The sequence below is a fragment of the Electrona antarctica genome (genome assembly GCF_951216825.1).
Source record: "Electrona antarctica genome assembly, chromosome: 12".
Taxonomy (NCBI): Eukaryota; Metazoa; Chordata; class Actinopteri; order Myctophiformes; family Myctophidae; genus Electrona; species Electrona antarctica.
In genome coordinates, this window is record NC_136793.1 from 15,484,237 (window position 1) to 15,498,431 (window position 14,195).

General features: G+C 45.1%; 1 protein-coding gene across 1 annotated transcript in view; it reads right to left on the reverse strand.

Annotated features, from left to right (window-relative positions):
- adgrv1 (adhesion G protein-coupled receptor V1) overlaps positions 1-14,195 on the reverse strand; it is a gene marked incomplete at its 5' end in the record, with an annotated part of 297,728 nt that overhangs the window by 15,903 nt on the left and 267,630 nt on the right. The window contains 1 exon segment of the mRNA XM_079516851.1: positions 9,674-9,795. Coding sequence (XP_079372977.1) covers positions 9,674-9,795 — 122 coding nt within the window.

Genomic DNA, 14,195 nt, shown 5'->3' on the forward strand with positions numbered 1-14,195 from the left:
GGTCCGCCTTCTAACTCGGCCCTGATCCGGTGCAGGCCACGCGGCCCGCAGAAGAGAGAGAGATAGACAGAGACAGAGACGGGAGAGAGAGGTTGAGATCTTTTTCAAGTGATGATGACCATGTGCCAGAGTTTATGTTCGACGCGTGACACCTTCATATAGGGTTGCTATAATAGGGTTGCCCAGTGGGGGCCATATTTCCCGTATTTCCAGGAATCAGTTCAATGAGGGACACGTCTTTTGGTTTTCCAAATAAGGGACGGTTCCTTAGTTCAAGGGACAGTTGGCAAACCTGCCGTCGTGTGATGAGGTGTAAAATAGAGAAAGAGATGGTGGGGATGATGGAGAGAGAAAGAAAGGGCGAGTATGAGGGGAGATATGGAAATAAAGATAGCCTGTGTGCACCTCATGGTTTAGGGACACGGACATATTGATGACCCCTGGGTCCACGGCATGAAACCGTTTGAGAACCACTGTTTTAGTGCATATTGCTGTGTTGTGGGAATGCACAACAGGGATTGGACAAAGTAAGGAATAGACACACCCACACCGGCTGACACTCGCATGCACGCACGCACACAAGTCTGACATCTGCACTCGTTTAATGATCCTGGGTAATCAGCTGTTTCAGAGGTGTTCCATAATGCGAACACAAACACATTATCCACAACAACACTAAACGGCAAACGTGGAAAATTCTCCTCATGGAAAAAGCTCATGGTAACAACGTGAGCACCTGGAAGACGCTCTGCCAAACAGACATAAAACATCCAGGAAGATATGGAAACACCATAGTGACAACCGGGACACGTGGAACGTGGCAAGGGCTTCCACGAAATCCAATATAGTCAATGGAAAGCTGTGGAATTAGAACATGCAGTGTGCATTATCATCATTAACAGAATAGATTTAGGACCACAATAGAAACAAGCCCCCGGGACTTCTTTGCGTTATCCTTTTAGCCTTAATGTCTGACTGTACTCCGCGCTGTTTACATTTCTGACAAATGAAGGATTCAATCAATCGATCTCTCTCTCCTTTGTGAGATCTACAGTAGGGCATTTCCCAGTGGGATTACGCCCCCAGAACCTCCCGGGGACCAGTAGACCATTTCCCAGTAGGGTTAGGGTCGTTACAAAGTCTGTCATGCTTGACTTCATTTAATACCTTTCCTGTCCTTGGGATATTGTAGTAGTACACAGCAAAACATTAATGTTTAACTCTAACTCCCCACTTGAACCCCAGCATCCATATTCTGGATTTAACTTTAGCCAGATCTGGTGTAAAGACGTGGGACAAAAGCACAATTTCACATTCAATTAAAAATCTCTGCGATATGATTATTGCCGTGATAAACGATAATAACCATTATTGTCCCCGGTCCCTACATGGGAGAGATTATTAAATTGGGGAGAAAGAAAATCACACTCGTGTGAAGTGAGGGAGGGGTGCTCTTATCATCATACATCATCACATTCCGGCCAATCACAATTAGCATCCTCACTTTTCTGTCCTTACTTTTTATCACACAGACACAGAAAGCTGGCTATAGAAGGGGCTAGCGCCCCTCAAAAAGACACAACTAACACGTATTGGTCAATTCACTCTCAAAGAGTTAAAGCCACTGTGATGAGAGTATAGAAATGGACTCATAGGTCCACTTTGCATAGCAGGTCAGATTTGCTGTGATAGGAGGAGTCAGGATGGGGGAGGAGTCAGGATGGGAAATCAATAGTCAAAGCTTTTTTTTCCTGTAATGGACTTTGTCATACCACCTTGAGTTTGAAACATGCAGCTCTGTGAGGGCAGTCTTGAAGCCAAGGCCAATTTGGATCCAATAGATGGAGGCTCTCAGGCTGATATAAAGCCCTTTCACGTTTTATGTCTCTCTCCCATGGGACTGTAGTGCATATTTGCAATAGAGCCAGTACTGAGCAGAGAGAGAGCAGATTTAACTGTGTGTGTGTCTGTCTGTGTGCGTGCGTGCGTGCGTGCGTGCGTGCGTGCGTGCGTATCTGTGTTTGGGTAGAGGCCTAGAGGGTGACTGGTTCGGGGGAGAGAAGAGCTTGGAGTTCACAGGCAGACAACAAATAGTCCTTCATTCAGACACTTCTCATTGGGTTCAACCTGTGTTGTTTAAAACATAGCAGATCTAATATGAGCTTGTATATCTGCTATATCTTTGAATAGCCAAAGTATTACTGCTAAAGTGGTTCAAATGTAGCTAAAATCTAAAATGACACGGATGCTTTCCCGGTCTTAAAGGAGCACTTTTCAACCTATCTTCATAGAATTGGTCCTCACTAATGTTCATGATAAAATAGCACCAATTGTTTCAACTCGGTAGGATGGCTGTGGGGTGTGGGCGGTTCAGAAACCCGTCCGCCAGTGACATCATCGATGGGGAATCCAAGCAAATAGAAACGGCAGGCTTTCTATTCCTGAAAAGATAACATGCTATAATGGTAGCCATCGTTGTTTTTGTTTTTTTATCTTGTTTTAAAAGAAATCTGAAATCTGAAGTTAGGTTGAAGTGGCGGAGTCCTCCTTTAATAATGAGTTAAGTCAGATGAGGACGGTGACTACATGATGTCATAGAGAGTTGTGTGTGTCTCTGTTGGAGCTGACGGGCAGATGCAATGTGCGACACACCGTTCCTCCAACAGGAGCAAGATTTGGTTTAGTGGGACTGTCGTCTTTGACACGTGGACGCCACATGTCACCGAGGATTACCAGGGCTTCCGCGTGGCACGCTTCGCAGGCAGACGACGATGTCTCCTGACATAGAACAATAGTCACCAGAGGCACTGAGGCGGTCGGGCATAACAAGCATCATGAAGACGAGGGACAAAATCAGAAGAATGAGAATAACATGCCTTGAGCTTCACAGTGGCAGATCGTCACTTTGGCATCGAATTTATAGTACTGCGAATGATAGTGATGGTTCTCAACCTATTTCAGGCCGCGCTCGACCCCCCCAAAATAATCATATTTGAACTAGGTACTGCCCACTCTGAATTGGAGGAGTTGGGGCATTGAATTTAGTTTGACTCGGTTCCACATAGTCTAAAGAAAATAGGGTTAGGGTTAGTGATGCAACTTTCTTAAATTATTTGACAATTTGGCTAATGTTTGACCAGTTTTTATCAGCTCGCCAGAGCTGATAAGTGTTCAGACCCTGCAACTAGCCATTACTTCTCCTCATTGGCTGGCCTTGGTAAAAGGCTCGCCAATGGCATCCTATGTCCTCTCACAATATGGCATCCAAACAACTACGCAGCGTATGACATCTAAACATGTCGATGTGATACTGTGGTCGGCCACTGTATATCTCTCTGGTAAAGACTGGCATTTGCCATGTCTCTGAAACAGTGTAGTTGACAGTACTTTTCAAGGGGTTTAGGTTGCTGCGAGCTGATATACTGTATACATCTGGGGGTTGGCCTAGGGGTGTGGCTGAGAATAATTACCCGTAGGTACCTCTAAAAACCTAAAGATTCTGATTTGACGTCCAGGCAAAAACAAAGGGAACACATCTGTATGACTGTCATTTCTTGTTATGGTATAGTTTGTTTATTACTTTTGGCGTAGTAATGGTCTTTTTTTTAGGTTTTATCATTAACGGTTTCCTACATAGCCTATTGCAAATTTGCAGCCCATGCCAGGTTTTTTTTGGTTGCTTTTTTACTAAGACCCACAGAATATTTTGTTCTATGAAAATGTCCAGTAAACACATATCTCAAAAGAAGAGAGTCTCTACTGTCATCTGGGAAAAAGCGTGTCACCACGATGTTCCATTCTTTAGTTATTGGCAGCTGAATAAAGCTTGTTTTCACCTAAAATGCTGTCTGGGAACAGAAAGCAGAGACATTTTGATTTTTATAAATATCATATAGCCTAATATATATTTTTTTGATTGTGTTATATTTCCGGGTGTACTCTTTTTCGGAGGTCCTATAGGATCACTCACAGGTTGAGCGCCCTCTATCGTAAACACTGAAAACACCAGATGACGTACACATGCATCAATGGTGGTCTGTGCGTTAATTGGATTGAAATGATTGAAATATATATGTATGGCAGTCAATGAGTTAAACAAGGTCTTAAAAGTCCTTTGGTTGTCACTTCAGTGTCATCAGTATCATCACTGTCAACCCACAGGTTGACAACCACTGAATTGCTCACTCATATCTTATTGCATAACCTATAGTTTTCACCCAGTGGTCCGGGGACCACCTGTGGTTGGGGCGGCGGTGGCTCAGGGGTAGAGTGACTGGATGGTAACCGCAAGGTTGCCAGTTCGATCCCAGGCTCCCCCAGAGTTAGTGTCGAAGTGTCCTTGAGCAAGACACTGAACCCCTAATTGCTCCTGATGTGCTGGTTGGTGCCTTGCATGGTTTCTGCCGCCATCGGTGTATGAATGTGTGTGTGTGTGAATGGGTGAATGTAATGCACAATCTATGTAAAGCGCCTTGGATAAAGGCGCTATATAAATGCACCATTTACCATTTACCATTTTGAGGGAGTTCCAGGTGGTCCACAGCTAAATGATGTAGAGTTGCTAACTCTTGAGTGTGTAAAATGAGACCAAATGGCCCCTTACAGGTCCGTTTCATTTTACGCTCTCAGGAGTAACATTATTGTTAAACATCTGCATTAATTACTTTACAAGAAGTCTACACAATTGGATAAATGTAAGAGAATTATTGTTATTTTGATCAACGTTTGCCTGTTATCTCTCCTAATGGTACCAACATGAATACAGCATGGAATTGTGGGCAAAATCGTATCGAACGACGACAACAAAAATATTTCAAGGTTTGGGTCTGGGATGCTAAATGTCATCAAATGGTGGTCCGTGGCTCAAATGCCCAATGGACCTTGATATGAAAAGGGTTGAAAACCACTGCTCGAAGCTGCTCGAAGTTCAATAGGGAAGATCTCTTTCATCTTTGCACTTTACTGTAGAGTTCCTGCAGTTTTACTGCATGTGCGAGGGCATGCGTCTGTTCGCTGTGTGGCTGTTCTGAGCTGTACATTACAGATGGAGGCTGATTGCTTGGCTGCCAGTATTGCTGCTTGCAACATTCTGGACGAATCACTCATGCGATCGACCTCACACTCGATAAGTTCCCTCCCTGGAGTCCTTGGCAGTGCACAGGCCAAGTGTGTGGAGTCCATCAGATGGACTGTTCTCAAGCTATGCTTCTCAAACCATTTCATGTCAAGGACCGCCAATATTTGGCCGCGGACCCCCACCTGAAAATGTTTTGTGCCAGGGACCCCCCAGAAGAGAGGATTTGTGTTAAAGAACACAAAAACCTTCAAGATTTTTCCTTCTGTCGGTTATCATACAACTCCATAAATAAATCCATAAATATCACAATATCTCCATATTTCAACGTTTTTCATGAATGATGAATATATAAGAGAGAGAAAATAGCAGATCTACAAGCTCATCCTTCAAACTACAAAAGTAAAAGTCAAAAAGTTAAAGTCATGGCCCGGACGGTTAGCTCAACCGTCTGGGCACCTAGGCTGCTGAGCCAGCCTGACGGCGAGTCATGGGTTCGACTCCCGATCCCGCGTGTACTCCCCCCATCTCTCTCCCCATTTCCTGTCAGTCTACTTTCAACCTTCAAAAGGCAGAAAAAGCCAAAAAGATATCTATCTAAAAAAAAGTCAAAGTCGTAGGACTTGTCACACGTTACTGCAGTGAAATTTGTTCTCCGCATTTGACCCATCTCTTGGAGCAGTGAGCCGCAGCCAAGGAGCGGTAGTGGAAATAGAAGATCTACTAAGCACTATACTTTGAAGCATAATAGAACAATAATAAAAATGAATTATGTTTTAAAAAGGAACAGCCTACAATATCTCCACTGTAGTAGACGAGGGGTATAAAAGCACATTTGAGCTAACATGTCCAGCTATAACAGATACAGCATTGGATGATCTAATGAACACATGAAGTGATCTCTCTCTCCCATACTGACGTCACCCAGTGCATGTAAGTGGAGGAGCCGGACAGTTATAGCCTGGAGAGGAGTCTTCTGACCTATTGACCCTCAAGAATGGTCAGCATGGTATACTGACTGACTGTCTGATCAAATCCTGCCCATGGTAGCAGAATTGTGTGCACAAATGTACACACTCTTACTGAGAACTGTCCAATTCCAGAGGATTAGCCTTCATAGGAAATATAGATTCTATTGACTTGTTTCCCTACAGACTCAGAGACTCAGTCCCATGGGATACCCTTGTACCATAAAGACTTGATTCCATTCAGTTGGATTAAGTGTCATCGCCACAGATCACACCCTGACTTTGGATATGTCATAATGTTTGAATGTTCCACTCAGTCATAAAAGCATTCATTCACAATTCCTTGATCATCGATTGGAAATATGACATTCACGGTACAATAATGTAATTATTGCAGATTGTGTGTTATGTGAAATCTAAAGCCATGATAAGTGCATGCGTACACCTTTCCCAAAATGAACTTCAAAGAGACTTTGCCTCACAACAACATGTTGACAACTTGAAAGGACTGCGTCACAAGACATCTCAATGTCTCCATCTTGCAATGAGAGTGACATATGGTAACTGAGCCATGCATTGCACAACGAAGAGAGCTATATAATGAGGAGGCAGATGCAGACCAGCCAGGATAGGAACTAGGAGGTTCCGGAGGGATTCAGAGGAAAAGACGGATGCCCGTTCGCGGCACTCGCGCAACTTCTCGTCATTGCATTGACTTTGTATGTAATCACGCCGCTCTAACCATCCAAGTCTGAACGCACCTTTACAGTGCGTGCAGCACAATAATAACATTGGTAAATCGTTTTTTTCAGTCAAAGTATATTCATCGATAAATGATATGTACTGTAGATCTGCTGCTTGTGAGACTTTTGAATTTGAATTTTTAACATTTTTGGACAGATGACAGTCAGAGACGATATCAGAACGTGGTATTTCGAGGTCAACATCAAAGGGCAGGAGACGGTATCAAGTGCCAATGTCCAGAAAGTACCGTCTGACGAGTTCAAGCCATCGCCATCCTTGTCTAAATGTCCGTTATGCAACCCTTTGAAGTCAAGATATGGAGCACTAATGTCTGGGGCTTGTCCAGCTGTGAACTGATAAGAGTGAAAGGTATAGATGTCTAACTATCTACCGTCGCGTTCATGTCCCCTAATTGTTGCTGTAGAAACCATGCATCTCCGTAGTGCAACGCTGTATATGTTATGTCATCATACAAGAGTGTTGCACTAAAGTAGTGAAAATACTTGTTATACATAAAACATAATGTTATACATGGTTTAGGGGGGGGGGGTTGAGAGAGAGAATAACAGGGCTAGGGCTGCAATCATCCCTTACTTTCTTAGCGATTCATTGTATTATTGGTTTTCTGTTATTAAAGTAAAATAATTGAGCGTATTTAATGGTTGCTGTATATCATCTCATTCAGCTGGAAACCTATGTTGAAAAAACAAAACTGTTTTCAAAAATACATTTAAATAGCTGATGCTTTTGTGTGACGCTGTAGTATATGATCAAGTAAAAATGTAGGGAGAAAAAAACCTAAAAAAGTTAGTCTTATGGAGATAAAACGTTTCTTACAGGCATAGAGAGTGGGAGTGGACAGACAGACAGACAGACAGACAGACAGACAGACAGACAGACAGACAGACAGACAGACAGACAGACAGACAGACAGACAGACAGACAGACAGACAGGGAGGGAGACGGTGATAAAAGCTCGTCTCAGGGACATTGTGCTCTGCCTGAAGCAAACATCAAAGCATGGCCTTCAAAGTCCAGCCTGCGAAGTAGCCTTCATTACGCCTTCACTCTGTCATTCAGCAAACAAACATACACACACAGAGAGAGAGAGAGAGAGCACGAGAGAGACACACACACACACACACACACACACAGGTTTGTTCAAGTTTGGATTACTTCACAAATAGAGAGTATGCGCGTGCATGAATTGAGTGGCAAATCGAGTCGCAAAAATAGCGTTGCAATGCATTCAAAGCCTGTACCACGTGGCGTTTTAATTTCTGACTAATAAAGTATTCAATCAATCAGTCACATGGGACACACACACACACACACACACACACAGGTTTGTTCAAGTTTGGATTACTTCACAAATAGAGAGTATGCGCGTGCATGAATTGAGTGGCAAATCGAGTCGCAAAAATAGCGTTGCAATGCATTCAAAGCCTGTACCACGTGGCGTTTTAATTTCTGACTAATAAAGTATTCAATCAATCAGTCACATGGTTCATGCCACTTACTCCCAACTTACCATACAGTACAGAACAGTGTGTGTGTGTGTGTGTGTGTGTGTGTGTGTGTGTGTGTGTGTGTGTGTGTGTGTGTGTGTGTGTGTGTGTGTGTGAGAGAGCGTGCGTGCGTGCATGTGCGTGAATGCATGTGTAGTGTGTGTGAATGTAATGCACATTGCACGAAGCGATTCCTATATACACCATTTACCATTGTAACAGCCGTGAACGCAGCCTTAGAGGAGGGTGCGTGTATGGAGTATGTAGACGTGTGGAGGACTCACCACAGCGCAGCCTTAAGCCCTAACCACACCAAGGGGTCACCATGCAACTCCTTGGGTCCAAACGGTTGCAAGGAGTTAACGCTAAACCCGTCTTGACCCTTTGGTGTGGTTTGGGCCATTGAATTCCATGCGTTGAATCACTAGGGTCAACGTGCAACAAGACATATCACACTGCAGGGACAACGCTAAAACAGTCTTGACCCTTTGGTGTGGTTAGGGCCTTAGAGGAGGGTGCATGTATGGAGTATGTAGACGTGTGGAGGACTCACCCTTAGAGGAGGGTGCGTGTATGGAGTATGTAGACGTGTGGACGACTGACCAGGACGTAGCCTTAGAGGAGGGTGCGTGTATGGAGTATGTAGACGTGTGGACGACTGACCAGGACGTAGCCTTAGAGGAGGGTGCGTGTATGGAGTATGTAGACGTGTGGACGACTGACCAGGACGCAGCCTTAGAGGAGGGTGCGTGTATGGAGTATGTAGACGTGTGGAGGACTCACCAGGACGCAGCCTTAGAGGAGGGTGCGTGTATGGAGTATGTAGACGTGTGGAGGACTCACCCTTAGAGGAGGGTGCGTGTATGGAGTATGTAGACGGGTGGAGGACTCACCCTTAGAGGAGGGTGCGTGTATGGAGTATGTAGACGTGTTCACCCTTAGAGGAGGGTGCGTGTATGGAGTATGTAGACGTGTGGAGGACTCACCCTTAGAGGAGGGTGCGTGTATGGAGTATGTAGACGTGTGGAGGACTCACCCTTAGAGGAGGGTGCGTGTATGGAGTATGTAGACGTGTTCACCCTTAGAGGAGGGTGCATGTATGGAGTATGTAGACGTGTGGAGGACTCACCCTTAGAGGAGGGTGCATGTATGGAGTATGTAGACGTGTGGAGGACTCACCCTTAGAGGAGGGTGCATGTATGGAGTATGTAGACGTGTGGAGGACTCACCCTTAGAGGAGGGTGCGTGTATGGAGTATGTAGACGTGTGGAGGACTCACCCTTAGAGGAGGGTGCATGTATGGAGTATGTAGACGTGTGGAGGACTCACCCTTAGAGGAGGGTGCGTGTATGGAGTATGTAGACGTGTGGAGGACTCACCAGCAGAACATTGAAGATGACGTAGAGGATCAACATCCACAGAGACCTGTAGCCCATGTGGAGCCCCGCCCACAGCCACACCACAGAGATGAGCAGGAACAGGTAGAGCACCATGGGCACCTCTGCAACACACACACACACACACACACACACACACACACACACACACACACACACACACACACACACACACACACACACACACACACACACACACACACACACACACACACACACACACACACACACACACACACACACACTTTATTTATGTCCACACAGAGGAAATTGCATACAACAAGGACATAAATAGTTCAAGTGCAGCAAAGTTACAAAAACAAAATCAAGGCATATGTCCTCAGTCACGATACAACAAGCATGTCATGTCACCCAGCATTCTATGGCCCTCATTTATCAACGCGGATTTGGTGTACACCCATATTTGGGTGTACACCGTCTTGATAAATGAGGGCCTATAAGTAGTGTAGGCATCCTAAATTCGAAACCCCCTGCAACAACCAGTCTGTGGGCGTGTGTGTCCCATGCTGGACCACCAGAGGACAACAATGTTCCCAGTCCACTCGTGCATTGCCGCCCGGTGTCATATCGTTCTCCGTAGCGTGGCTGATCCCATGGGCCCAAAATCCACCCACTGTTGTTCCGACAGCGGACGGACACACCGCTAGAAGGCCAGGTTCAACACCTCTCTTCCCGATAGCTGCTGATGGAAGGAGAGGCCACCAAGCAGCACCGGCTGTCGGTAATACTCCATCGGTGAGCAGTGCCACACAGAGGTTGCAAATGCATCTTAAATCTGCACCCACTACATTTATGGGGGTAGTTTACAATGGAGCAGTTTAATGTCATGCTCAGGAGTCAGGACAGACACACACACACACACACACACACGGACGGACATGGAGGAAATAATATTGTGTTTGGAGGAAGGATGCTTCCATGCTTGCTCCTGGACCCCCTTCTCCAATTTACAATTTATTTATTTTGAAATTTCACTAAAGGATAGTCCCTTGAGTTGCACTGGAATCCATTAGAATGGTGGAAATGGAACATTAACCAGCCAACGTGAGTTATAGAAATCCTTTATTTCGGCGATAAATCTGTTGAACTCCGTTGTCACTCTCACACACTGAACCACGCCATTTAGCGTTTTTTTTTTGTTTGTTTTTGTGCCTAACATTCTGGTAATTATTAGGGTCGGGCCGGTCCAGTTAGGGTAGGGTAGGGCTTTAATTTTCGGGGAGCGCCATGGGACTCGTTCAGAGTCCCAGAGTACAAACGGCTCAATGACTTCGACCAGTATACAGGTTGAACGTGTGATTCTCTGCTCTAAACAAATCGTGCAAAGGAGGCCTGTTAGACCCCCGCCGCCACATTGGCTGACTCACCAGCAGGCGTGTGTGTGTGGTGAATGGTACATCATGTTCTCAGCAAGCTCACACACTATAATAGAAGCGTAATGTCAGCTTGCTTACCAGCATTCCCTATCTCGCACGCACACACACACACACACACACACACTCACACGCACACACACACACACACACACGCGCGCGCGCGCACGCACGCGCACACACACTTCAGATGTGTATACTCATAAAGTGTTTGAAGGACTCATTTGGAGACTCAAGAAATCAATAAAAGGACCTGCATGCCATGTCATTCTTTCATCTTTCTGTCCCATTAAAAACTACTACTACACCATTCTATGCCACGCAAAAGTAGCAAAAATAGCCGATCTACATGCTCTTTTGAGCTTGTAGATGCTATTTTTGAATTTGAATAACATTTCAAATTCAAATGCATTTAGTTATACTAGGTACAGTACACATGTGGTACAGTACAGGGTTGATAGGGTCTATAGGTACAGCTCACCATGGTCCGGGAGGCTTTCTGGACTGATCCCAGCAGCTGTGGGCCTTGTTGTGTAACTAACGGCTCATTGTTCCCCTCTGAAGCCGACGTGCCACCGTGCCAGGCATTAATGAGCCATCTCTCTTTCTCTCCCTCTCTCTCTCTCCATCCGGATGGAGAGAGAGTATTCGACTGAATGGCAGGGCCTTGTTCTGTGTGTCCTCTAATTGATATGGGGAATAAAAGATGAGTGTGGTGGGCAGCACGTTGGAACATAGTGTGCTAATCTATTCTGAAAGGGCACAGAGTTTAAGTCTGGGCACTGACATGGGCAGGGACTGAGGCAGACTGAGGCAGACTGAGGCAGACTTTTTCCCATTTCTTCCGGAATTTTAGGAATCAAGAATGAAGATTAATGGCGATTATGTCATGCTTTGGCAGATCAATGTAGGCAGGCTAGGAGAGGATTTATTTGAAAGATTATTGGCATGCAGTGGTAGTGGTGGGGAGGGGTAATTATGTATTGGCTGCTTTAGCAATGTAAGCTGTTTAGCATTAGCATTGTTGGCAAGTTCTGCACATTAGTAGACAGTATTTTTAGCAGTGAGGAGTGCCTGTTTGTTTTGTCTCTGTCGGGTGGAAACCCAATATGTCCAAAACTGTTACTTTTCATGATTCAAATCTAAAGTATTTAAAGTTACAGATCTACAAGCTCGAAAGGTGTTGCTTCGCACTGCGTTTCGAGCATGTAGATCTGCTACTTTTGATGTTTTTGTGTGATGCTGTTGTATGATCAGGTAGGGTGTTCATTTACAAACTAGAAATATTACATAGTCATATTTGTCATTGGCCTTGTGGTTAGAGTATCCGCCCTGAGACATGGGAGGTCGGGGTTCAATCCCCGGCCGGGTCATACCAAAGACTCTAAAAATGGGACCCAGTGCCTCCCTGCTTGACACTCAGCATCAAGGGTTGGATACGGGGTAAGTCCCTGCGACATACTAGCGGCATGTCCAGGGGGTGTACATCAAGCTGCCTCACGCTACAGAAACAGGAGATAGGCTCCTGCCCTATGGGCCTCATGGCTCGGCAAGGCTACTTACTACTACATATTTGTCAGGTGAAATCTTTCCTGCTCTCCAGTTTGCTCATAACATTAGGCGGTGTTATCAGGCGCTCCGCTGCGGTGTTTATATATGTCTATGGTTGCAGAGTGTGGTCTGGACATTGCAGACTTCCTCCGTCCTGTGTCATAGCTTAGGAGGCAGCCAATCATGACTAGGTCGCTACTACGCAATTGGCTGGTGGCGTTTAGGGGGCTCCCATTGGCTTAGGCGCCATTTAGGCGGCTCCCATTGGCTTAGGCGGCATGGGGGCATTGATAACTAGGTCGCCGACATTTCATGAGCTTTCATTAGTCAGGTTTCACCTGACAAAAAAATAATTTAAAAATAATTTGAGATGGAAAGATTCATGTCATGCTTATAGTGGACAAAAATAATTAGTGATCAATGACACTTTTGTTAACCACTTGAACCCCAACATCCACATTCTAGAGGGATAACATTTGCCAACATCTTGTGAAGAGATATGGCGTAGATGAAGTACAGAGCCAACTCAATGTATGACAATGGGCAATTTCACGATAAATTCAAATCTCTACGATATGATCATTGTGAGGATATATGGTCAAAAAGTCTCAAAAGTAACAGAGTAACAAGCGCAAAACGCATCACCTTTCAAGCTTGTGGATCTGCTACTTTTGATGCTTTTGTGCGATGCTGCTGTAGTGTATGATCAAGTAGTGTGTTATTCAGGAAAAAAACCAAGAAGTAGAATATATATGGAGATGAGATATATGCTCGACAGCAACGTTATGCTGCAGTATGTGCAGTGTGTAGTCCTGTGTGTATCTGTGTGTACTGTACTGTACAGTATCCAAAGCAGTGGATGGTGTGTCAGAATGTAGGTTAGCAGCAACGCCACTGGCTGTGTGCGCGTGCGTTGGTTTCCAGATGGGTCTGGGCCAAACCTTTAGCTCATGTGCCAAAGCCTCTCTGCTCTCCAGTAAAGCCAGGCTGTGATTAAAGAGTAGCTCCATAATAATCAGGCCCCGAGGCCTCCTATCCTCTGTGTGATGATGACTGACTCATGCTGTACATACTGTACTGTAGAACCTTTTATAACAGCTGTGCTTCTCAAAATGTTCCGCGTCAGGGATCCCCCAAAAGTGATATGTATTTGGCTGCGGACCCCCCATCTCAAAATATAGGCTATTTTGTGCCACGGACCTCTTCCATTAGCAAAGATTTGAGATATTTTTAATGACATTCAGTGACAGTTCATGACAGTGTCACTTTGTGCCCTTTTTGATACGTTTTTCACATGTTCTGGGTACAGACGACCCTCGATTATACTAACCGTAGACGGGTGTTGTTTCCGTAGGAGACTATTTCATTCCGCAATGGTGGGGGATCCAAACATTTCCCCTCCATTGTCCATTCACTCCTGTTATAACCACGATGACAAATGTTCGATGCCCCGAGGTTAGCATATTAGCGACTATGGAGTTCCTTCGGTGCTCAAAGATGGCGGATCAGGATTCTGTGCCAGCGGCCTCGCGTTTCCATGGTGTTTTGAGTGCAGAGGG